Genomic DNA, 27,952 nt, shown 5'->3' on the forward strand with positions numbered 1-27,952 from the left:
GTACACCAGCTGAAAATGCAATGTCATTGGTTATCTATATGGTACAATGATTCACTACACAATACATTTCTTGTTTTGTCACAACCAGAAATTAGTCAAGCATTTAGAAAACAACAGGAAATGGTGGAGCGATTTCTGCGTATTGCATATTTTAATAGGGAGCCAATTTTGTTTTCAGCTTTTTACTGATCAAAATCTTGTTCCTCTGCAGCAGACATGGCGAGCAATATATTTGGAACATCAAATCGCAATGCATATGACATCGTGATAATCGCAGTACATGTTTCCTCATTACCTGAGTAAAGAAGAATACCAAGTGTTGAATACCAAAAAGGCTGTCCTATATTCCAGGAAACATCCTTGACTAAATTAAATGTCTTTCTGTAGTTAAAATTTGAGAGGGCGGGAGAGGTCTCACACAAAGCTTACTGTGTTCCTGAATCTTACCTTAGTTCATTCTGCAGACCAGGGTGCAAGGCAGCATCCACTGATGTTCTTATTTCGGATGCAGGGAGTCTATCCTCTCTGAGACTCACTGACCAAACATGCTGGGTGCTCATTACGTGGATGTAAATTAGGTTGAAGAATATCATCTTGAATGGGGAAAATAACTTCTGTAGCCTTTTGTGGGCGATCTATAGCTCAAGTCCTCCCCTTTTTGTATTTGTGACTGCAGTGGCTAGATCCCATTCATGGCACTAATTATTTGGGGCAGAAGGAACACTGCATTGATTATATGGTCAGAAACTGTCGCTCTAAAGAAGAGGTTATGAATCTGCACGAGTTCATTGTCATATTCTTCTCCCCCATGTGAGTAGCATGTTCATTGTACATGCAGTAGTCAACTGGAAGTAAGATGCAGCAATAACGTTCTCCTCAACTGTCTGTTCTCCGGTTGGCGCACCGATTTTAGTGTCTTCAGAAATAATTCATACCCATTTGACTTAATCCACATTTTGTTGTGTTACAGCCTGAATTAAACTAATTACACTGAACAAAAATATAAACACAACATACAATAATTTTACTGAGTTACAGTTCATATAAGGAAATCAGTCAATTGAAATGAATGAATTAGGCCCTAATCTATGAATTTTACATGACTTGGAATACAGATACCTTAAAAAAAATGTTTTTAAAGTAGCGCCATGGATCAGAGAACCAATCCAGAAATTGCTGGATATTGGCGGGAACTGGAACACGCTTTTGTACACGACTATCCAGTGCATCCCAAACATGTTCAATTGGTGAGTATCCAGGCCATAGAAGAACTGAGACATTTAGCTTCCAGGAATTGTGTACAGATCCTTGCGACATGGGGCCTCTACATTATCATTCTGAAACATGAGGTGATGGCGGCGGATTAATGGCAGGACAATAGGCCTCAGGATCTCGTCACGGTATCTCTTTGCATTCAAATTGCAATCGATTAAAATGCAATTGTGTTCATTGTCCGCAGCTTATGCCTGCCCATACCATAACCACTCTGCCACCATGGGGCACTCTGTTCACAATTTGACATCAGCAAACCGCTCAACCACTCAACGCCATACACACTATCTGCCCAGTTTATTTTTATTTATTTAACCTTTATTTAACCAGGAAGGGCTCATTGACATTAATCTCTTTTTCAAGAGCGCCCTGGCCAAGATGGGCAGCACCAAGTCATTACAAAAAAATTAGACAACATGAAAATACACGTAATCTAGTAAAAACCATTGAATTCACAAGAGTATAAAACAGCAAATTAAAAACATTAACAGGTCAGGGAATCAGCCTCAAACCTTCATCAGTGATTTAAAAACACCAATCGGGACAAGTTCTTCCAGTTTAAAAGTATTTTGTAAGGTGTTCCAAGACGATGGCGCAGAGTACATAAAAGCCCTTTTACCAAATTCAGTTCGGACATTTGGAACAGTTAGCAGGATATAGTCCAGCGAACGAAGAGAGTACCCACCACATTTCTGAACAATAAAAATGGCCAAATAAAAAGGTAGTAAACCCAAAATGGCTTTGTAAATAAAAGCATACCAGTGACCGAGCCTACCAGTGACTAGAGAAGGCCAGCCAACCCTGGTATACAAAGTGCAGTGGTGCGTAAGGGTTTTGCAGTTTAACATAAATCTCAAAGTGCCATGGTAAAGAGTGTCAATTGATCTCAAACACTGAGCGGAAGCATTCATATATAAAGTATCCCCATAGTCTATTAAAGGCATGAATGTAGCTGATACTAGCCTCCTTAGGGCTTCAAAAGAGAACCGGCCTTATTCCTAAAATAAAATCCCAATTTCAGCTACAATTTTTGTGTAAGTTGTTGAATATGCAATTTAAAAGAGGCCGTCATCAATTAAAATTCCAAGATATTTATGAGGTTACAACTTCAATCTCCTTGCAGGTAGTAATAGGTGAAAGGTTCACAGGTCTATTTCTTACATTAGAAAACACCATTAGTTTAGTTTTGTCAGTATTCATGATAAGCTTCAATTGACACAAGGTATGTTGAACAGTATAAAAAGCAGTTTGCATGTTCTGGAAAGCTTTTGTAAGAGATGAGGCACAACAGTAAATAACACTCATCAGCATAAAAATAAAGTTGTGCATTTTTGACATTTTTGTCTTTAATCATTTATAAAAAAAATAGTGAATAAGAGAGTACCAAGTACAGAGCCTTGGGTCACACCATTAAAGACAGACAATTTAACAGACATAAGCCCATCAAATGTTAAATTCAAATTCTGTACCGGCTTCCTAATTTTCACTCTGCCATTTAAGTTAGTATTGTGGAGTCAGTACAGTGTTAGGTCATCTTCAGTTTTCTTCTATCACAGCCATTAAACTCTTTAAAAAATAAAAAAAATTTTTAATTATGTCGCCGTTGGCCTCATAGTGAATTTTCTGAGCAGTTTCCTTCGTCACCGGCAACTGAGTTAGGTAGGACACCTTGTATCATTGAGGTCTGGGTGTATTGATGAACCATCCAAAGTGTAATTAATAACTTCACCATGCTCATAGCAATATTCAATTACCCATCTACCAATAGGTGCCCTTTGTAAGGCATTGGAAAACCTCCCTGGTCTTTGTGGTTGAATCTGTTTTGAAATTCAGTGCTCGACTGAAGGACCTTTACAGGTAATTAATTACATGTGGGGTACAGCAATGAGGTAGTCATTCACAAATCCTGTTAAACACTGCTATTGCGCACAGTGACTCCATGCAACTTATTATGAGACTTGTTAAGCAAATGTTTACTCCTGAACTTATTTAGGCTTGCCATTACTAAGGGGTTGAATAATTTATTGATTCAAGACATTTAAGCTTTTAATTTTGTATTAACTTGTAATTTTGTGTGTGTAGGCCAGTGCCACAGTGACTCAATTTAATCAATTTTAAGTCTGGGCTGTAACACAACAAATGTGGACAAAGTCTAGGGGTGTGAGTACTTTTCTGAAGGCACTGTACATGTACATCACTGCCCATCTCAAATACAGTTTAATGATCAGATATAAGATGGTGCTTACTGCTCATGCCTTGAGGCAAATGTCTTGTGATGTGTCTACCTTGTCTCAGACCACATCACAAGCTATGTGTGTGTCAGGCCTATTGAGAAGTTTAAATTTAGACTGATGTGAAGCTGTTAAGGTAGTCTGAAAACCCCCTGTTCCTTCAACTGTATGACACTCTCTGTTCTTTTCCACCACTTTAAACTCAATTTCTATTCCCTCCCTCTTCTGTCTGCATACACTGGTCTCGTCTGTAATTATGCAAATGAGAGAGGTTGAAATAAGCTCAGACGCTGTCATATTTCCTTTTAATACCCCAAGTTGTACTTAAATGCGAGTTGGACTTAAATGGGCACATTTATCCCCTATGGTGCTCCTTCACCTCTACACTAATATTATCCTCCCGTCCTCACCCCTACAACCGTCTCTTCAGTTCCATTCACTCCACACAATGATCCCCCCCCCCCGGTCCCCTTTCATCAGCTGCTCCTCAGCTGCTCAAAGCATCCTGGCATAACAAACCGAATTATAAACAGCATGTACAAATAGATCCTCTGGCTGGTTAGATTGTCCCCATCATCCTTTTCATTCTCCATGAGCCACACCAGTAGGATGCATAATAATAACCAATAAACACAGGTCTTTGAAGGTCACATGTCCTCCTGTGGTTTTGGGAAAATATGTGAAAGCTCAAACAAAACTGTGGTTTTGATGAGGGGGGGGAAACCTTTTGTAAAACCTTTTTTATAAACCAATCCTCTCTCATTGAAATACCTGGAATTAGTTAGTCCTTACTAGAGGTCGACCGATTTAATCGGCATGGCCGATTTTTAATTAGGGCCGATGTTAACTTGAAAAATCAGCCTTTTTGGACGCCAACTATGGCCGATTACATTGCATTCCACGAGGAAACTAAGTGGCAGGCTGACTACCTGTTACGTGAGTGCAGCAAGGAGCCATGGTAAGTTGCTAACTAGCATTACACTTATCTTATAAAAACACTCAATCTTCACATAATCACTCATTAACTACACAACTAGCTGACCTGCGTTGCATATAATCAATGCTGTGCCTGTTAATTTATCATAGAATCACAGCCTACTTCGCCAAAAGGGTGATTTAACAAAAGCACAATCGTTGCACGAATGTACCTAACCATAAACATCCATGCCTTTCTTAAAATCAATACACAAGTATATTTTTTTAAACCTGCATATTTAGTTACAAGAAATTAATGTTAGCAGGCAATATTAACTAGGGAAATTGTCACTTCTCTTGCGTTCAGTGCAAGCAGAGTCAGGGTATATGCAACAGTTTGGGCCGCATGGCTCGTTGGTGTGAAGACCATTTCTTCCTAACAAAGACTGTAATTAATTTTACATAATTATGATGTAACATTGCACAACCTTCAATGTAACGGCAATATTTAGACTTAGGGTTGCCACCCGTTCGATAAAATACAGAACGGTCCGTATTTCACTGAAAGAATAAACGTTTTGTTTTCGTAATGATAGTTTCCGTATTTTACCATATTAATGACCTACGGCTTGTATTTGTGTGTTTTTATTATAATAAAGTCTATGATTTGATGGAGCAGTCTGACTGAGCGGTGGTAGGCAGCAGCAGGCTTGTAAGCATTCATTCAAACTTTACTGCGTCAAGCCTATCAACTCCCGAGATTAGGCTGGCAATACTAAAGTGCCTATAAGAACATCCAATAGTCAAAGGTATATGAAATACAAATGGTATAGAGAGAAATAGTCGAGGCGTCATAATTCCTATAACTACAACCTAAAACGTCTTAACTGGGAATATTGAACCACCAGCTTTCATATGTTCTGAGCAAGAAACTTAAGTTAGCTTTTTTTTTTTTACATGGCACATACTGCACTTTTACTTTCTTCTCCACTGTGTTTTTGCATTATTTAAACCAAATTTAACATGTTTCATTATTTATTTGAGACAAAATAGATTTTATTTATGTATTAAGTTAAAATAAGTGTTCATTCCGTGTTATTTTAATACCCCGAGTTGTACGTAAATGCGAGTTGGACTTAAATGGGCATGTATTTTATCGGTATTGGCTTTTTTTGGTCCTCCAATAATTGGTATCGGTGTTGGAAAATCATAATCGGTCAACCTCTAGTCCTAACCCATTGAGGAGATCTGTCTAAAAATAATAAATTATGAAGTTTTGTGGAATGGAGAGCTGTTAAATTCCCACTGTTATGGTCTCTCCCTTTACTGCTAAAGAATCATTTCAAGCAGATTAAGCCTTTGCAGGCATACTAGAGGTGTGTGATTGAGTAATTGACTAATGTGTTATTTACTCCCATCTTTGAGCATCTCATCACTTTAATAACCCCTTTTTAGAAGCATCAGTCTCATTGGTCTTAAATAATGTGCTCGGAGGAAATAATTTACTGATTTTCACTGCTCATTGATTTGTAGTCAAGTGCTATTATACAAATCTGAGTTGACATACCTGTGTGATGTTGGGTAAGATTCTTGGAATCTTTATTCAGAGAAATGGTCTTCTCAGGGCAACTCTGAAGCAATCAGTTACATACAGTGCATTCGGGAAAGTGTTCAGACCCCTTGACTTTTTCCACATTTTGTTATGTTACAGCCTTATTCTAAAATGTATTAAATAGTTTGTTTCCCTCATCAATCTACACACAATACCCCATAATGACAAAAAAAAAAAAAAAAAAATCATTTATATAAGTATTCAGACCCTTTACTCCAGTACTTTGTTAAAGCACCTATTGGCAGTCTTTTTGGGCATGATGCTACAAACTTGGCACACCTGTATTTGAGTTTCTTACATTTTTCTCTGCAGATCCTCTCAGCCTCTGTCCGGTTGGACGGGGAGCGTTGCTGCACAGCTATTTTCATGTCTCTCCAGAGATGTTCTATCGGGTTCAAGTCCGGGCTCTGGCTGGGCCACTCAAGGACATTCGGAGACTTGTCCCGAAGACACTCCTGCGTTGTCTTGGCTGTGTGCTTAGGGTTGTTGTCCTGTTGGAATATGAACCTTCACCCCAGTCTGATAACCTGCTTCAGAGTGCTCAGGACTTCATCAAGGATCTCGCTGTACTTTTCTCTGTTCGTCTTTCCCTCGATCCTGACTACTCTCCCAGTCCCTGCCGCTGAAAAACATCTCTACAATATTGGTGGAGTGCTGCAGAGATGGGAGAACCTTCCAGAAGGACAACCATCTCCACAGAGGAACTCTGGAGCTCTTTCAGAGTGATCCCCGGGTTCTTGGTCACCTTCCTGACCAAAGCCCTTCTCCCCCGATTGCTCGGTTTGGCCGGTTGGCTAGCTCTAGGAAGAGTCTTGGTGGTTCCAAACTTCTTCCATTTAAGAATGATGGAGGCCATTGTGTTCTTGGGAACCTTCAATGCTTTTTTTCGTACCCTTCCCTATATCTGTGCCTCGACACAATCCTGTCTTGGAGCTTTCCGGACAATTCCTTCGACCTCATGGCTTGGTTTTTGCTCTGACGTGCTGTCTACTGTGGGACTGTTTTATATAGATGTGTGTGTGTGCCTTTCCAAATCATGTCTAATCAATTTAATTGACCACAGGTGGACTCCAAGTTGTAGAAACATCTCAAGGATAATCAATGGAAACAAGATGCACCTGAGCTCAATTTCAAGTCTCATAGCAAAGGGTCTGAATACTTATGTAAGGAAGGTATTTACGTCTTTATTTTTAATACATTTGCAAAATTAAGAATAACCTGTTTCCACTTTGGATTTATGGGGTATTGTGTGTAGATTCTTGATTATTTATTTATCCACTTCAGAATACGGCTGTAACGTAACAAATTGTGGTAAAATTCAAAGGGTCTGAATACTTTCCGAACTCACTGTATCTGTTCACATACACCCATAGTATTATACTGAGGTAATGTACAAAAGCACTGCCAGATTACACATTATGTAGTCTTGAGTCCCAGCATTTCCCTGATTTATCCTTTTCATTTAGGGGATTTCATTGATACTGTACCTCTTCAAGAAGAGCCCACATTGATCTGAGAGACATTGATTGGGACATTGATTATGCCTCCCTTCTGCATCGGAATTTGCTCCAGGTCCCCTGGGTTGAACTAGGTGTTTGTCTCAAATGGCACATTATTCCCTAATATAGCACACTACTTTTGGCCAGGGCCAATAGGGCTCTGGTCTAAAGTAGTGCACTATATAGAGAATAGGGTGCTATTTGGGAGGCGGCCCCACGCCATTCTCAGGTAATTTTATTTAACTTTTTCTTTATTCAGGGGAACCCATTGAGACCAGTGTCTCATTTACAATGGTACCCCGAGGACAACAATGCAACAAATTCTAAATGTTCAATAAAAATAAAATAAACTACAAATTACAGAATCATCACTAAAGCTTCAAACACCACAAATATAATTATTCACATTTAATCCAAACAGTTGCATTTCTCATTTAAATTCATTCAACATTAAAGTCCTAAACTGCCCTAAAGGCAGTTAACCATCTCTGTGAATGGGTTTGGTATCTCATTTTAACAGTGACGTGAGGTAGATCAGAAGCTTGTGTAGTAGAAAGGGTGTACAGTAACAAAGGGTTAATGAAGTGATCTACGACACTTTAAAGAGGACAAGCCAACCTTTTGATACAGGATACAGTGTTGTATTAAAACGGTCACCTGCGATAAAGTGAAGGGTGCTATGGTACACTTCATCAAAAGGTTTAAGAATAGTGGCTGCCGCATTCTAATAAATTGTGTCACCAGAGTCAAGAACTGGCAGTAAAGTTGACTGTACAATCTGCATCCTGCTGTTTAGGGAGAGGCATGATATATTTCTATAAAATAATCCTACTTTAAATATCAGCTTAACTAGCTCATCTGTATGTTGTTATTTTAAATACTGTCCAATCCAAAAGTCCAGATATTTATAGGTGGAAACCTACTTGATGAAAGAACCATCCAATGCAGAAATGTGTAAGCCAGCTGAAATATACATTGACTTTTTCCAGCATTAAGTACCAATTTGAAATCAACAAGGACTTTCCTCAAGGTGACAAAATAGCCTGGTCAGCTATAGGGGCAATGGCGTACATACTGTACACTGTAAGTGTCATCTTTATTTGACTGCTACAGCTTTTTGCAGATAGAACAATATTATTTATGTAAAGAGGACAGGCCCCAAAATTGACCCCTGTGGGACACCTTTAGAAAGATCGCGGTAACTTGACTTGACACCATCAGAAAGCACACATTGTGTCCAGTCGGACAGATACTGTAGTTCCGAAACCACTTGCAAGATGCCTGGTCGAGTCCCATTTCAGACAACCTTAGGGGATGGTCGACAGTATCCGAGGCCTTGGATAGGTCTGTAAATATGTCAGCACAGTGTTTCCTGTGATTGAAGCAATTTAAGATATAATTTAAGACTAGCGTAGCTGCTGAAATGATGCTATGTCCAGTTCATAAACCAGACTGGTATAATTTTGAAGTTAAAGTTCTTAGCTTCTTAGAGAGTTTGCCAGTGATTTTTATCATATTTTTGCAAGATCAACATAGGTTGATGTACAGCCAAGATTTGATCACTTTCCAGAATTTAGCTGGATTTCCACCACTCAGATGCACAATTCAAAAGTTATGTTGACTTTGCAAAATGAAACTTGTGACATTTGACATGAATCATTCCAAGGCCACAGCTGCAGGATTTCAGATCCGATGGAGTCTAACACAAACATGCCATGATCAGTAGGTAACCCTGTATATGCTATAGCCATGGGGTTTGCTTGAGATGGAATAGATACAAGATTGCTGAGAACTGTGCCATTTGGTCTATGCTTCGAAAGCCAGGCCAGGGGGAAAAATGCCATATTATAACTAGGGTTGCAAAGGGTCAGAAACTTTCTGGAATTTTCCCCGAAAATGTTACAAGGGAAGTTAAGCCCTGGAATTTGGGGGATTTTGCTTAAATTCACCAGAAAATGTAGCTTAGAACAGGGAAACTTTCTTGTGGGATACAAATAAGGCACATTTAGGCTTGTGGCATATTTTGGTTAAACTATCCCCAATTCAATGGAATTGCAATCCTCTGCACTCTTCAGTCACATGTACAGCTGATTCTCAAGATCTTGCACACTAATGAGCTGCTATTGAGCCCACACTACTACACTGTCTGAGCCAAGAACTACATGCTTTCTGGTAAGTTTTGATTACAATACTGGGTGGGGTGAATATATTTTATGACATGCATGATTTTTTTGTTAACTAGTAAATAGTAGCCAACAGCAAAGTGTGTTTTTAAATCATATCTAACTTGTTAATTTCTGCTAGTTGGATGTGGACATGTGGATTTTAGCTTGCTTGAGCCTACTGAGTGTTAATTCACGTTTCCATACATGTTTCATTTTAAAACATTTATCTTACAGAGTTGTTTCATCTAACTGCTTAACTATTTATCTGTACATGGAATTTTTTTTTATTTTTTTTTTTTTACTCATTTTTTTTTCTAATCTTTACAGGAAAATTCCACGGGCACTATTGAATGTGTGGAAACATTTCACAGTAGCTAATATAGAAGGAAAATCTGTGTACATTTGCAAATACTGTGCCAAATCATATGTGAAGAATGCAGCAAAGATGCAGAATCATCTGACCAGTGCATAAAAGTCCCTCAGTGCGCACAACAACCAACCTCTGACAAAAGTCCCTCTACTTCTATCCGAGGTTAAAATGATGAACCAGACACCTTATCGGTAGCAACAGCTCATGGTCCTCCTGGAATCAGAAGTTTATTCTTGACTCAATGGAGGAACGTAGTCAGAGAAATGATGATGAATGGCTTGCTCGAGCTGTGTATGCAACTGGTTCACCTCTGATGCTCACAGGCAATGTGTATTGGAAGAGATTTCTGAACGTTCTTTGCCCAGCATACACCCCTCCAACCAGACATGCTTTATCTACTCATTTGCTGGATGCAGAGTTCAACAGAGTTCAAGTGAAGGTCAAGCAAAGCAGACTGTATTGCAATCATCTCTAATGGGTGGTTGAATGTTCGTGGGCAAGGAATAATTAACTACATCATCTCCACCCCTCAACCAGTATTCTACAAGAGCACAGACACAAGGGACAACAGACACTACGGTCTCTACATTGCAGATGAGCTGAAGGCAGTCATCAATGACCTTGGACCACAGAAGGTATTTGCACTGGTGACAGACAATACTGCGAACATGAAGGCAGTTTGGTCTAAAGTGGAGGAGTCCTACCCTCACATCACACCATTGGCTGTGCTGCTCATTTATTGAATCTGTTCCTCAAGGACATCATGGCACTGAAAACAATGGATACACTCTACAGGAGAGACAAGGAAATGGTTAGGTATGTGAAGGGTTGTCAAATTATAGCAGCAATCTACCTCACCAAGCAAAGTGAGAAAAGTAAGAGCACCACATTGAAGCTGCCCAGCAACACCCATTGGAGTGGTGTTGTCATCATGTTTCACAGTCTCCTGGAGGAGAAGGAGTCTCTCCAAGAAATGGCCATATCAGTCTGTCGTTATGGACAGCCCCATCAAGAGGATCCTCCTGGATTATGTATTTTGGGAGAGAGTGGTAAGCAGCCTGAAACTCCTGAACCCTACAGCAGTAGCCATTGCATGGATTGAGGGAGACAATGCCATCTTGTCGGCTGTTCAGACTCTGCTTGCAGATGTAAGAGAAGAAATCCATACTGCCCTGCCCACTTCACTGTTGTTCCAAGCAGAGTAAACTGCTGTTCTGAAATGCATCAAAAAGCATGAAGACTTCTGCCTGAAGCCCATACATGCTGCAGCGTACATGTTGGACCCCAAGTTTGCTGGCAAGAGCATCCTGTCTGGTGCAGAGATCAACAAGGCCTATAGTGTCATCACTACAGTGTCTCACCACCTTGACCTGGATGAAGGCAAGGTTCTTGGCAGTCTGGTGAAGTACACTTCCAAGCAAAGGCTTTAGGATGGAGATGCAATATGGCAGTCATGCCAACATATTTCATCAGCCACCTGATGGAAGGGACTTTGTAGATCTGAGGCTCTTTCCCCGGAGGATCATCCTCCAAATCCCAGAAACATCAGCCGCCTCAGAGTGCAACTGGTCCTTGTTTGGGAACACACACACCAAAGCACGCAACAGGCTGACCAATACAACGGTTGAGAAATTGGTGGCCATCCGGGCAAATATGAGGCTTTTTGAGCCTGACCACGAGCCATCCTCAACAAGGTTGGAAAGTGACAGTGAAGATGAGGCCTCAGTCTAAAGTACAAGGGGTTGACATTGAGGAGCTCCAGGGAGAAGACATGGAAGCCTGAGAGGAAGACAACCAAAGCTTTAGTTTCTAGACTATCATTTTACGTTGAAATGTTGAAAACATTTTTGGGAGATGCGATGGATCATTCAATATTCCCGTTTGTTCAGTGAAATCATCCCATGTGAAGAGTCAACTCATTTAATTAAAGTTCAATTCGTAACTAAATAGTTTAGTTTTTTTCTATTGGGGGGGATTTAATCATATGCAATTGTCTACTTATGATAAGGTAAAAGGGTTGTTTTTCTCCATATGGTAAATATGTCCAATGCAAAAAACTATTACATTTAAATGGTATTAATGTGAATTCCCATATATTCCCGTTACCTCCTGAATATTCCCCAAAATGTGCAACCCTAATGAGAACCTTTTTGTTGTGATAATAGTATTTGCTCGATAACCCACAAACTCCACTCTGTACCTCAAAGCCAGTTCTACTGCTTTGTTTCATTGTTCCTCCTCTCAGCAGGGATTGATTTAGACCTGCCACACCAGGTTGGTGCAATGATCAGGTAGAACAGAAAACCAGCAGGCTCCAGACCTCGTAGGGTAAGAGTTGAATACCCCTACTCTATAACCTGCTAGTTCATATGCCTTGCCACCGTGATATATAGACCTAAAGGCAGAGACCATAAGAAGACAGTGGCAGATTAAATTCAACCCCACTTGTTTCATCACAATACCAGAGAGCAACCTCTTGTCTGATGAAGTCGCCAAAGCATACTGCATGTAACAAACCGTTACATGACCTACAGCATGGTCAAGCAAGTTAATGTTTCTGGCATTTTCAGACTACTAAACAACTTAATTTTGAACCACGGAGAGCATGTAGAAAGAGAATAGGAGCTGCCTGCGCTCTTTCAACTTCAACATCATCAAATCACCTCTGCTTAGTCTAATACAGTGGACTAAATCGTATTTGGTATATTTTAGTTGTCAATCAACATAAGCTAAATATGATGTGGCTAGGTCTGGTCTATAGTACAGATGTTTTCATTTACTTTGTCTTGATATACACAGGCACTCAAGTGGATGAGGGCTTTGCAATTTTGGAACACAAAATATACCATATGAGAATTTAATGTGGTGGCTAGGAATGAATGCCTCTTATGCACCGTGGCTTTGCATGAGAACACACACTGGTGTTCCCCCTCTGACATTTTATTATGTGAGCTTGTGTGTGAATCTCTGACGCCTTGGGCTCCCCTGTCCGATATCAGACTGACTGAGGTTGCTTTGGCCTCAGTCCAGCCCTGTCAGCTCAAGTTGTCTCACCTCTTGTTGATTTGTTGAGCTCATGGTGTTTCTGCTGTATTCTTCTGGACAGAGGATTCCTCAAATTATGCCACAGCTGAGCTGTTTGTGTCCCAAAGGCACCCTATTCCCTATACAGTGCACTATATTGAATGGGGTGCCATTTGGGGCCCTTTCTTTACCAGACAGAGCTCAGTAGCTCAGGGCTTTAACTGGACCCATCCACCACACTCTTACAGTCAGCATTTGTAGTCCAACAATGGTGTGTCTGTTGAAATGGTACTAGGGGATTGGATGATGGGGTCTACATCCCAAATGGTACCCTACCCTTATATAGTGCACTACTTTTGACCAAAGTCCTATGGGCCCTGTTTAAAAGTAGTGCACTATATAGGGTGATAGGGTGCCATTTGGGGCGTGGGGGGGTGTTTGCTAAGTGACAGGATGGATGCTACAGACGGGAGTTTGGGAGTGGTAGCTGTTTTTGTTATTTCTCTCTTCTGACATTTGTGTCTTGCTTTGGGTTGGGAGTTTATAAAGTGTGATTCTGTTGACAGTTGACACAAAGATGCATTAATGTGCAAAGTAGTTTACATCAAGTAAGAGTCAGAAATATATAATGAGATCCACACACAATAATGGCAGTAACTAAATACTCATGCTGACATCACCATACTATACCATTCTTAGGACTTCCCTTGTAATGTGATTTGAAAGGGAACAGTTCACAGAGGGCAGTGGAAGCAAATGTGTTATTTCTTGAGGGATTTTCTATCATTGCCTCACACTTAAGACATGTTGCAGATCAGATGTTAAAACTTTACATGCATTAAACGGCAGCTATTTATTTTTACAATTGACTGCTCTATCAACCTCCCATTTATCTTAATGGCAATATTATCACACTGACAACATTTGTTTTGGCAATGGCTCAAATCAAAATGTGTTGCTGTAATGACTCATTAAATCCATTCGATCCCTATTGTTAAGTCCAAAGATACGTAAAATCAAAATGGCCAATTCCATATGTCAACAGACAAGAGCTGGTGAAAAATAAGTTTGCTACTGTGACCATCCTCCTTAGACCCCTTCCTCCACAGTGCACTACTTTTGACCGCAGACTTTTGACCAGAGCACTATGGGTGCACTACTTTTGAAAATGAAGGAATAGTGTGCCAATTGGGACACTAATTGCTAAAGTTTACCTGCTGAGCTAGATATTCAGTATCAGCAGTGCTGGCTTTGGCACTATTCCATTTTACAGTTGACTTCTGATAAGTGTGCTGAAGTTCAGTCTCAAATACATGTTCTATAACAGGGTTTCGCAACTGGTGGTCCTTGTTGATTTTATTTGGCCCCCTAAGGTTCGAGCAATTTTTAACTTTTTTCTCTTTTTTAAATTTTCATTGTTGGACCTACAGGCAGTGCTTGACTTGGGCCAGAGCTGTCCTGAGCGCTGTACTGGCACCTACAATTTTTGGGAAATTGCGTACCAGCTCCTCTAAAAAAACAGTGGTCTATCACTGTCCCGGATTTACACACAGCGTAAAAAGATTGATCAAAGAGGAATGAAGGTGGGATCTGCATTGACTAGCAATGGAGAGTGGGATTTTTCACTAGTCTGTGAATCCGTTGTGTGCAGATTGAGAGTGCGCCAGCCTGACGTTGTCAAATGAGGGTTCTTACGGTCATGAAAATCCTGGAAAAGGCATGGGATTTTGATATTGTTTTCCTTTTTAAATATATTATCAATCACTTAAAAATGTCTATCAACCATGATCAGAATTAGGCCCTCTGTATGTGCATCATCTGCGTGTGTGCCAGTGGTGTTGCCTGAGGGTAGGGGGACATTTCAGCAGCAGTTAGTCTATAATTATTTTATAGGCTAACTATATAGCCATACTACCTCTCTAGTTAAATTAGCTCTAAGCATTAATGGTGTTGACTAGCTGTCGCCTTTCCACCGGCACTGTCCACTGACACCATTATTGGAAAGCTGGGATTCCCCTCTATTAAAAAGCCCCTGAAAGCGCCGGTTGGCACATGTTTTTCTGTTGCTCATAAGATAAACATTTGATTTCAGTCTTGAAGTGTTTCCTGACCGATTCCGCATTTGGTTAATGATGTTTGTCACCATTAGGCTTCCGTGTCTACAGTGTCTATTTCACTTTCTCAAAATCCTCAGAATGAATCTAAGATAACTCAAGAAATCTGTAATTAGTTTTGACGTTTTTGCAGAGGAAGTTTTTAGTTGCGCAATTTTACATTGAACTATGGTGTTTGGTGCTGTACTTTGTATTCAATTTTGACACTAGAATAATGGGTTTTGACTCCTATCGATGCCACCTAGGCCATTTTTCAAAGGGATTCGCTGCTTTTTAAAGGCATTCGCTCTTTAAACACTAGGCTAGCCATGTAATTCCGACCAACGTTAAAAATATTTGAAGAATTGACAAATTAACAAATGACTTCCATGCTGTGCCTAGACCTCCCCTGAAACATTACCATTTTAGCCTTAAGATAAGAGATAAACATGTCTTCGTTAGCTACCTTGCTTTGAAATAGCCTACCATATCCATTTTATCCCTGATTCATTGAATGAGGGAATAATTGTATAAAGACATAAAAGTAGGCCTATTTGGTTGTAATGTTGCAATATTTTATATCAAGGGTGGTCAACCATCCTCCAGGAGAGTTACTAGGTGTGCAGGCTTTTGTCTGAGTTCTGTTCTAATACACCACATTGTACCCTAAACATCAGCTGCTCAACAGGACCTTTGATAAGCAAGCTTGGGTGTGTTTCCAGGTTGCATCAAAAGCCTGCACACCCAGCAGCTCTGCAGATGGAGGATTGACCACACACAGGAGCTTAACAGTGCAGTTAATCTACTTTGTATGGGGTCAAGTGCCTTGATCAAGGGCACAACGGCAGGAGATGGAATGCAACCAGAAGAAATGCTTAGGCTGCCCGCCCAGGGATTTCAATGACCGAAAAATCCCTGTAAACAAACCAGGTTTACAGTAAGCTGTAAGCTTGTGGTCACTGTACATGTGTTTTTATGAATGCTTGGAACATCAAAGAGAACACTGGGTAAATGACTCACTTAAAGCACTTTCCTTTCAAGCCCACCTCTCCCATGTTTATCCTAGATATTGCACAGAAAGAAAACGGATTACTGAAACCAGTTGAAACATACTGTTCAAGCCAACCCATTTCAATATGTCACAATACTTGTTTTAAGGATTAACATGGGCTAATTTGTTAACACTATCAGGGCCAATTTAAAAGAAAAATCCAACACACAAGTGAGTTGTGGTGGATGTCCTTTTGGTGGTGGACCATTCTTGATACACACGGGAAACTGTTGAGCGTGAAAAACCCATCAGTGTTGCAGTTCTTGACACAAACCGGTGTGCCTGGCACCTACTACCATACCCTGTTCATAGGCATTCAATATTTTGTCTTTCTCATTCAGCCTCTGAATGGCACACGTAGACAATCCATTTCTCAAGGCTTAACAATCCTTCTTTAACCGGTCTCCTCCCCTTCATCTACTCTGATTTGATTTGAAGTGTATTTAACAGGTGACCTCAATAAGGGATCGTAGCTTTTACCTGGATTCACCTGGTCGGTTTATGTCATGGAAAGAGCTGGTGTCCTTAATGTTTTGTACACTCACTGTATTTCACCATGAAAGCAATTAAAGAAATGAATGATGCTTTTAGTGGTTCACCCTGGCACTTAGTACAACATTTTTTGGGGTAAAATATTTTCCCCCAGCGCTGCAGACAGCTGTATCGATCCACTAATATGGGTTGTAAAGGCCCAGTGCACTACTTTTGTGTAAAAAATTATAATTTTGGCACTGCAGGCGGTTTCTATCCATCCACTAATACAGGGGTTGTAAAGGCCCGGTGCACAACTTTTGTGAGAAATGTTTATTTTGTACAGTCAATAATTGATTGGATATGTAGTGATTATGCCAACACAGCCAGATATGTACTGTTTTGTGCCCTTAAGCGTTTTCAAACTGACTTGTATTTGTTAAATGGGACTTTATTAATATAATGAGTAATCCAGGAATATCATGAGTTAATTGACTCAAAACTTGAAAAAAACTCTAAAGAGCACAATGACTATAATAAATGACTACCGGACACGAAGGGTCCATGGCGCTCCTTCTCACCACTCGATTGGCACTGCTCAGAAGAAGCGGTCCTCCAATGGAATGAATGGAATACACTATTTCAATTAAATATTTCAAGGACAAAATTTACATGCATTACATTTTTGTTGTAACAACTTTTTTTTAAAATTATACTTTAAAGATTTACATATTTATGTTTAGCTCACATATGTTTAAGTATGATTTAATACTGGAATGGGCAGGGGCCAACAAAAATCAGAACATTTTAATTTTAGAGAATTTGCAGTACGTCCAGCCGGCCTCACAACCACAGACCACGTGTAACCACGCCAGCCCAAGACCGCCACATCCGGTTTCTTCACCTGCGGGATCGTTTGAGATAATCCACCCAGACAGCTGATGAAACTGAGGAGTATTTCTTTCCAATAAAGCCCTTTTTGTGGGGAAAAACTCATTCTGATAGGCTGGGCCGAGCTCCCCAGTGGGTGGGCCAGTCTCCCAAGTGGGTCTATGCCCTCCCAGATCCACTCGTGGCTGCGCCCCTGCCCAGTCATGTGAAATGGGACCCCCCCCTCCCCCCGGTTGTTAATTTGACCACGGTTACGACAAGTTTAGAAAGCTGGCTAGACTAATTTAACAATCTAAAAAAAAGAAATTCTGACATGAGCTAATGGAGTGACTCATTGACTGACATCACAAGAGAGAAACATCTGATGCACAACCAAATTTCGAAATTGCACCTTTTATGTATTCTAACTTTTTAACTGTAAGTTGGGGGACCCCGACTGAAAAATACATCCGCTGGCCTATAGAAGAGGGGGCCGCCAGATGCCCATCCCTGCATTGGGTCTGAAATAAAATAAACGTGTCAAAAAAATGTAGACGTTAATAAATGCCTTTTCTACAGCTTCCAAGATGGAGGCGTGGGGCTTCAAAACAGCACCCCCTGTCAGTCATTGTGTGTGTATACATCTTTCTCATTGGTCCTTACATTGAACACTCACTCACAGGCATGCATGCAGGAATCCAAATATCATGTTCTACCTGGCACCAGAAAAGTCCAGTCTTGTCTACAGCCTGCTAGTGTGTCCCAAATGTGGAATTCCCTATAAAGAGCACTACTTTTGACCAGAATCTTATGGGCATAAGCCAAATGGGCCCTGGTTAAAAGCAGTATACCATATAGGGAATAGGTGTGTGTGTGTGTGTGTGTGTGTGTGTGTGTGCGCAGAAAATGTCTGGATTGTGAGAACATACTGGACGTATTAAATGCACTATAAGGGGATTTGGTGTGGGTGTGATTCACTGACTGCCTCATACATCACTGGGATGTTTCATATTCAGGGCTGTGTTTCTGGTCCTTTGCCAGACTATTATTTAACAACCGGTCATTTGCAAATGGATCTGAAGTGGCAGAGCGATGTGGACTGGATTGAAGGTAGTCTTGGCAGATAGCAGTATGACAGCCTTACAAGGATATTGCTATGGAGGTTTCTGTACTCTGGTTCTGGTTATGTTATGTGTTGTGTCTTTGTTAGTGGTAGGGCTGGGTGATATGGCCTAAAACTAATCTAAAAAGAATAAAAATAATAATAATCAAATGAAAAATGTCTAATGATACTAGATATTCAATGTTTTCTCTAAATAAGCTTTGTTGTACAGTTAAAGGTCAAATCCACTGCATTTAAAACAGTCAACAATTAACTAATGAATTCTGAGCTTGGTAAACTATACCTAACCTGAATATATATATATATATCTATATCTCTTCCACAACCATAAAATGTAATTATTTTAGCAAAATAGTTGTACCTGCTTTTTTTCCTTCTACTTGATGACCGCTTTGCTCACTCTTGGCATTCTCTCAACCAGCATCATGAGGTAGTAACCTGGAATGCATTTCAATTAACAGGTGTGCCTTAAGTTAATTAGAAAGCGCTATAAAAATCAAATTATTAAATGTGGAAATTGTTCAACGTTGTCCTTGTGCATAGTTGTACGGTTTGTTTTAACTTTGTAATCATTGGTTTTTGTTTGACATACACAAATCTGAGTCTCCACATCGTTCTGTTCCTGTGGAATTTCCCCCCTCCCTCTGGTAGTGTGCTCTGTGGTAGTTCCTCCTGCAGGACAAGTGGGCAGGGCATCCCTGCAAGCATGGATTAAAAGGCTGCGCTCTCATATCCTTCCTGTCTGCATGCTGTCAGGGATGATGCCAATTAATCTACATTGCTATGTGTCCCAAATGGCACCTAGGGCACTGGTTAAAAGTAGTGCACTACTTCCATTTGGGATGGAACCCACTGTACTGCAAAGTAAGTTCATATTTGGTAGGGGGAAATTAGGCATGAATGATCGTTCATTGATTACATATAGAATCTTACAGTATCTAGGCAAATTGATTATGTGTATTAACAGCTTTGCTGTACAGAAAATAGACCTCTGTTGGTACCTTGTCCATGCTTCAGAACTGCAGTGTATTTGTTGTGGAATGCCTGACCCCCCACGAAAGGCTAATTGTGTTCAAGTGACCTCACCCTCTAAATACCCCCTGGTCCTAATTTCTGAATTTGTGGAATCCTCCCGCAGTGTGATACTGAGGCTGTGTCTGAAATGAGACCCTGTTCCCTATTTGGTGTGCTATTGTTGACCTTAGCCCTATTGGCCCTGGTCAAAAGTAGTGCACTGTACATTGAATAGAATGCCATTTCAGACAATCTGGGTTTATGTTGCATAAGTGTTCGAAATCTACGAAATGGCTGTGTTTTATGCAAGACTAATCTACACTGTCAGTCCATTTTTAGTTGGCCCAGGTTGGTTTCCAGCCAGAAGTTGCTTCTCACCCACAATAACATGGAATGAAGCCTGAGATGGTCAAGTAACTTTGCCTGACACCTGAAGATTTGCATCAGCTCCTTGAGCTAATCCCTAGTCTTTGTCTCAGTCATTTGGTTTGAATTTGGTTCATTTGGTTCTCAGCTCTGGCCTATCCCTCCTGGTCAGTTGGCCTATAGCCAGCCCCACATGCTCTCTGTCTTGGTTTCTGCCAGGTCAAATCCCTCTGCTGCTGACAAACGCCTTCATCGTCCTCATCAACGGCACCCCCAGGTCTCTCCATCCATCCCACCAGCTCTTTGCCGTATTCAAACATGATTAGAAAAAGCTATGAATAAATGAGACCGTTGAGATGAATGAGTGGCTGTTCTGTTATGTATTGCTCTGTAATCTACTGGCTAGGTCTGGGTCTGCCTACAAGAGGAAGTGATTCAGTAGGGATGTGTACACCAAATTGCATGCTATTCCATTTGGTAAAGGGAATAGGGTGCTGTTTGGGACACAGTAGGAGTTAGAGGACCTCCCTGGCATTTTATAAAATTCTGAATGAGGCTATTACTGCATTGAATGTATTACCTGAAAGAGGTAGGCTAGGATATATCTCGAACAGGATTATCTATTTTGTATACAATTTGAGTGGAGTTGATAGTGCTCTCACATCCACTGATTTAAAAATAATAATTTAAAGCAACAATATTCATGAGTGATGGGCTGTTTTTAAAACTCTGCAGCTGCAATTACATTTTTGTAATAATCTTTACAACAGTAAAAAAAAAAAGTGTCCCCAGAAAGCCAGACGGAGATGGGTAAATGAGACACGCATTCGGTCTTTATAGCATAGGCTATGCTGCAGCAAATGTAGGCCTACCTGTCACAAGACAACAAGTTACCATGATGAGATGATAGGTCTACATGCATTGTGAACTGTGGTCCATACTTAGATGGGATGTCTGTCCCCACCCTGAGCGTTGATTCATCATGCAGAGGCCGTAGAAAAGCCAGATTTAGGCATTGCATATAATTTTAAAAGATCCATTTCAAGTCATGCTGTTCATAAAAATAATTTATTGTAAGTTATTGGTTTCTCGCAGTTATTTATCCTGGGAAAAGGGAATGATATTGTGTGATAAATCTTGGTAACTGGGATCTTGCCATTCAACCTTAGTTCTCACCCCATTCCATAGACACAGTAATTATGACAACTTCTGGAGGATGTCCTCCAACCGATCAGAATGAATCTAGTACTAAAAGCATAAGCTACAGCAAGCTAGCACTGCAGTGCATAACATATGGTTAGAAGTTTACTCAAAGAGAGCGAGAGACAATGGTTGAATAGTTTTAAACAAATACATTTTTTAAATTAAGGTGACGCGAAAGAGCTAGATTTATTTATTTTTTTTACCCACTTTCACTTAGCTAGCGAATGCAGCTAGCTAGTTTTTAGCCTACTCAAACACCCTGCTGAAACAGAGAGGGATGCTATGTTAGCTTGCTGGCTATCGAACACTGGAACTCTTCCAAATCAAGGTAAACTTTTGGTTGTGTTTAATTTATTGCCACCTGGGCCTGCTGGTGTAACAGCTGCTACACTGCATGATTGTAGTGGGTTTACTAACACGTTGACTATGATGTTTAATATGTGAACAACAATGTAGGCTGTGTAGCCGTTAGCGGTTATGACGTGAAGGCTTGGCAAATAATTTTTTATTTTGTTTGCCTGGTCACAGACAGCTGATGTGTTGGGCACTAAAGTCCACGTGCAAAGGGAGAGGGGGAGAGCGCTTAGATGCGAGAAGACATTTTACAACGATCAGACTGATCATGCTGTTTGTATGTGGCTGCTGTGAAAGTGAACTGGGATTGCGTCTGATCAGGGGTGTATTAATTATTTTGATTCTGTTCAAATGTTATGACAAACGGAAAATGTAGGCTACTTTAGTCCTAGCGCTAACTGAGAAAAGATTGACGTAACATAAGCGGTCATATTTAGCTGACTCTCGGCTGACCGAAACCATAATATGAATTAGCTATTAGCAGTGACTATTTACAATTCATCACGGGTGAGCTCACCATCGATCAAAATAATTGAGTAAAACACTTTTCTAAAAATCTAAAGTAATCCGACAGTAAGTAGTTTGTTCATGCCACCATTTATTCAATATTTTTTGTGGTCAACCAAAGATAAGAAGAGACAAATGAGTTTGGTCTGTTTTCAGTACGCATGTTGAAGAGGGTGTGTTGTCTACCATCATTCACTTTGTACTAAAAATGTATGAATCTTCCCTTTTTTTCTAAAATCTTTGGTCAGTCAGACAGATGTTTACGTGACACCCAGAATGCATTGTATGATGTCAACAAACATGCTGCCACACATAGCTGGCAAATAGCTTATCAAATAGCTTAGCATTAGCTCATCATAATCAGTACAACCTTCAAAAAAGTATTTTGCATACATATTGTGTCCATTACAATCTATGCAAGAATCGAAATGCATGATTTGTCACCAGTACTTGAAACGTGATTAAAACATTTTAAATGCATTATGCTACACATACATGCATGCATACAGTTGAAATCGGAAGTTTACATACACTTATGTTGGAGTCATTAAAACACGTTTTTCAATGACACCACAAATGTCTTGTTAATAAACTATAGTTTTGGCAAGTCTGTTAGGATATCTACTTTGTGTATGACACAAGTAATGTTTCCAAAAATTGTTTACAGACTTAAAATTCACTGTATCACAATTCCAGTGGGTCAGAAGTTTACGTACACTAAGTTGACTGTGCCTTTAAACAGCTTGGAAAATTCTAGAAAATGTCATGGCTTTAGAAGCTTCTGATAGGCTAATTGACATGATTTGAGTCAATTGGAGGTGTACCTGTGGATGTATTTCAAGGCCTACCTTCAAACTCAGTGTCTCTTTGCTTGACATCATGGGAAAATCAAAAGAAATCGGCCAAGACCTCAGAAAATAATTGAAGACCTCGTTCATCTGTACAAACAATAGTACGCAAGTATAAACACCATGGGACCACGCAGCAGTCATAGCGCTCAGGAAGAAGATGCGTTCTGTCTCCTATAGCTGAACGTACTTTGGTGCGAAAAGTGCAAATCAATCCCAGAACAACAGCAAAGGACCTTGTGAAGATGCTAGAGAAAACGGGTACAAAAGTATCAATATCCACAGTAAAACGAGCTATATCGACATAACCTGAAAGGCCGCTTAGTAAGGAAGAAGCCACTGCTCCAAAACTGCCATAAAACAGCCAGACTATGGATTGCAACTGCACATGGGGACAAAGATTGTACTTTTTGGAGAAATGTCCTCTGTTCTGATGAAAGAAAAATATAACTATTTGGCCATAATGACCATTGTTATGTTTGGAGGAAAAAGGGGGAGGCTTGCAAGCCAAAGAACACCATCCCAAACGTGAAGCACGGGAGTGGCAGCATCATGTTGTGGGGGTGCTTTCCTGCGGGAGGGACTTGTGCACTTCACAAAATAGATGGCATCAGGGGGGGTGGAATGATGTGGATATATTGAAGCAACATCTCAAGACATCAGTCAGGAAGTTAAAGCTTGGTCGCAAATGGGTCTTCCAAATGGATAATGACCCCAAGCATACTTCCAAAGTTGTGGCAAAATGGCTTAAGGTAAGGTATTGGAGTGGCCATCACAAAGCCCTGACCTCAATCCCAAAGAACATTTGTGGGCAGAACTGAAAAAGTGTGTGCGGGCAAGGAAGCCTACAAACATGACTCAGTTACACCAGCTCTGTCTGGAGGAATGGGCCAAAATTCACCCAACTTATTGTGGGAAGTTTGTGGAAGGCTACCCAAAACAGTTGACCCAAGTTAAATAATTTAAAGGCAATACTACCAAATACTAATTGAGTGTATGTAAACTTCTGACCCACTGGGAATGTGATGAAAGAAATAAAAGCTGAACTAAATCATTCTCTCTACTATTATGCTGACATTTCACATTCCTAAAATAAAGTTGTGATCCTAACTGACTTAAAACAGTGAATTTGTCCTTGGATTAAATGTCAGGAATTGTGAAAAACTGAGTTTAATCTATTTGGCTAAGGTGTATGTAAACTTTCAACTGTACAAATACAGTATGCTACAGTAGAAATGACAACACGATATACAGAAAATAAGGCACTTACTTTGATTGGCACTCACATACAGTACCAGTCAAGTTTGGACACACCTACTCATTCCAGGGATTTTCTTTATTTTTACTATTTTCTACATTGTAGAATAGTGACATCAAAACTATGAAATAACACATTGAATCATGTAGTAACCAAAAAAGTGTTAAACAAATCAAAATATATTTTAGATTTGAGATTCTTCAAAGTAGCCACCCTTTGCCTTGATGACAGCTTTGCACACTTTTGGCATTCTCAACCAGCTTCACGAGGTAGTCACCTGGAATGCATTTTATTTAACAGATGTGCCATTTTTAATTAGTGGAATTTCTTTCCTTATTCTTTATTTGTTTGAGCCAATCTGTCCTATTGTGACAAGGTTGTGACAAGGTAGGGGTGGTATACAGAAGATGGCACTATTTGGTAAAAGACCAAGTCCATATTATGCCAAGAAAAGCTCAAATGAGCAAAGAGAAACGACAGTCCATCATTATTTTAAGTTGAAACATTGCCTGCTAATTATCTATAGGCTGTGTGCCTTGGTTTGAGGGCAGCACTGATTAACTGTCCTGTGTAAAAAAACAACAACAAAAAATGAAAAAATGTTTCAAGCTCCCACTAGGGTGACCGTTAGCGATATTTGGAAATCACATGTGAAAAGGTTAACATTTGGGTGATGGGGGTGTCTTCATACTTTTTTCACCTAATAGCAGGAAGAGCAGTGGTCAGAACCTAACACTTTCATGATGTATGATGTTACAAAACCCTAACAAATTCAGTGGCTACTATCTCTGAACAGGGTACAATTCACAAGGAATAGATGACATCGGATGAAGAAACAATACTCTGAGCCGTAGCTCCATACTACTTGTTTGACATAGAGAACTGATACTATATTCTCATTGTTGGTGTGGAAATGGCTTGGTGTCTGTGGATAGCTTTTGGCCATTCCTTTGGATTCCTCATATCTTATTCATTGATAGAACAAAGTTTTTGGGGGGAGGGGTCTTTACGCAGTGTAGTACCTTCCACAAAATAAAATCTCGACCAAAAAGAAACGTAAGCATCTTTGAGGAACTTTTCCCACTCTTGAGTATGCAGTTGGCTTAACTTTGTGGTTTGATTGGATTCTATTATTTAAGGTAGCATCTTTAGTCCAGTTGTTTGAGCACAAAGTCCCCTTTTCCTGGTTCAGCAGGTGTGTTGAGGTGTTTTTGCCTCTGCAATGGTGACTCTGTGAGGACCTGAGTCCATGTTCAATGGTATAAAATGCGTATTTTTGACACATTGCACACTTTATCCTGAAGACTTCTTTCTTTCTTTACGATGCAGAGTCCAAGTGAATGGTAGCTACCAATATCTTTTAAATTACAATCCTTTTTCTCAGTCAGGACAATGTACAAAAAGATGGCGCCGACAAGCGGTCGCCCTGTTTCTATCTCCTAGACAACTTTGCAGTATTTTGATGCACCTGCAATAACCTATACAGATCTGTGTACGTGACCAATAAACTTTTGATTTGATACCATAGCATATGTATAGCATATGAGCGTAACAATCTATTTGATGTACATGTACACATGTGCACGCCAATCCGTAGCTCATATCCCTAGGCCGTGATGTAGATTTGCTCTGATTCACAAAGCATGAATCATGCTCCAATGTCTCTGAGGGAAAGAAACACAAATGGATGAGAGGACTAGGGAGAACAGCATGCAACAAACAGTGCATTACTTTGTCCAGAGCACTATGTAGGACAGGCTGCAACCTGTGGTCCTTCACTGTTAAGGCTGCTTGTGTGACTGTCCCCTGTGTTTTCAAGGAAATCTATGAATTTGCATTTTAATCACTGCCACTTTTCAGCACTAGCATGTGCGCTGCTGCCCTCTGCCTACAACACATATGGCCTCCTGTCTATAGAGCCGAACCGTACTGTGCTGGCTTGGATATTTTCTTTTCACATTGTCTTTTCCAGCACGCTTTCAGGAACTATCGTGGATGTATAATCAGGCCAGGCCAGTACACCTTGGCTTGGGTTGACCCTGATATTGAATCGGGCATGTTTATGGTCTGTCCTTGTGGCTGAATGAGGCCAATGCATGGATGAGAGAAAAACGTAGGGTATAAATGTAACCTTTTTGAAATGTCATCTCACCCCTACATTTTGGGGGTCAGTTGTCAGTTACATGTGTTTGTCTGGGCTTCTGAGTGGCGCAGTGGTCTAATACACTGCATCTCAGTGTTAGAGGCATTACTGCAGTACCTGGTTCAAATCCAGGCTGTGTCACATCCTGCCATGATTGAGGTCCCGTAGGGTGGCGCACAATTGGCCCAGCGTCGTCCGGGTTTTGCCGGGGTAGGGGACGGCCTAACTGACTTGCCTAGTTAAATAAAGGTTACACACACACACAGACACACACACACACACACCACACTGACCAAAAAGTTATTTTGTTGCCATTTACGTATGTCCCCATTATCATAATCAAAACCTATTTCTTTCACTTACTTGCTGTGCTGTTTCATTGTTCATTTGTTCAGGCGTTTCATTCTCAACTAGGATATCTATGGATAGCCGTTTGGGTCTTTGCGTGTCAAAAAAGGTACACGTCAAATAAGCTCGTTGACCAATCAGGACCTGAATATGACTGTACGTCACATAATTTAACACGTTCCTTAATTTTTTACGTAGTTATTACACATTGATTACACTCCCACATATTTCATATGTCACAACGATTCATCGATACGTATGCTATGATGCTGGTAAAGTTGTCTCGTGCACCTACAGTGCTGGTCTTTAAAAAATGTAATAAAAAGCTAGCTAGCTAGCTCGCTTGTTATTTGTTATTCACTGTGTAGTTGCTCCTCATGTCACTTTATTTTAACTCTGCATTATTGGAAAATTACCCATAAGTAAGCATTTCATTGTTAGTCTACACCTGTTGTTTACAAATATATTTTGATTAGATGTATTTATTGCACTCCTTTTGACCAGGATCCTGAAGTGCAGTGCACTATGAAGGGAATTGGGTGCCATTTGGGACTTATACCATAGTTGATATTGCTTACAATGACATCCCAGTAACTGACAGTGATTTTATTTTCACAGAGTTGAACATGGAGCACAACCCCTCAGACCATCCTCGGGCCAGCACTATATTCCTCAGTAAATCTCAGCCGGATGGTGAGTTGGTCTCAATAAATCAATGAATCTCAGACTCTTTGGAATCACTCAGCTTTGATCTCTGTGGTAATATATGCCTTGCCCTGGGGTGTTTCACTAGCAATACCAGCAGCCTCTGGATTCTCATACTATCACACTATTACTGTGTTTTTTTTCTCTGATAAATATGAGCATTTTTCTAGGAACAACCCCTGCTTATGACTGATCTGAAGAACTTTTGAGTCATGCTTAGTTGTGTTATACTGTAACAAGACAGTACTGGCAGCAGAGCAGGTTAAGATACACCATTGTCCAGAAGCTGCATCAAAGAAAAGGTGACATTTGATACATACCCATGTGTTAAAGTGAGCGCCAATGATAGTTGTGTGTTTTTGAGTTGGACAGGTAAATGAAGTAGATGGATTTTGGTTCTCTTTCAGTGGAGTTGCCTAGCAAGAATGGTGAGTATAAGCTTAGGCTACTATCTGTCACGGAGAGCTTCTGCTTCCCCCTAGCTGCAGAGTGGAGTCTGTCTATCATGTT

General features: G+C 40.3%; 1 protein-coding gene across 2 annotated transcripts in view; it reads left to right on the top strand.

Moving 5' to 3' along the window:
• Positions 1 to 27,952, top strand: part of LOC139387195 (cyclin-Y-like) — a 47,652-nt gene that overhangs the window by 8,316 nt on the left and 11,384 nt on the right. Inside the window, exons 2-3 of one of the 2 annotated variants that reach the window (XM_071133262.1) lie at positions 27,356 to 27,430; positions 27,850 to 27,870. In XM_071133262.1, coding sequence (XP_070989363.1) covers positions 27,356 to 27,430; positions 27,850 to 27,870 — 96 coding nt within the window. The remainder of the gene's footprint in view (positions 1 to 27,355; positions 27,431 to 27,849; positions 27,871 to 27,952) is intronic. The other variant, XM_071133261.1, reaches the window with a different exon arrangement.

Source organism: Oncorhynchus clarkii, chromosome 28 (genome assembly GCF_045791955.1).
Source record: "Oncorhynchus clarkii lewisi isolate Uvic-CL-2024 chromosome 28, UVic_Ocla_1.0, whole genome shotgun sequence".
In the NCBI taxonomy this organism is placed as follows: Eukaryota; Metazoa; Chordata; class Actinopteri; order Salmoniformes; family Salmonidae; genus Oncorhynchus; species Oncorhynchus clarkii.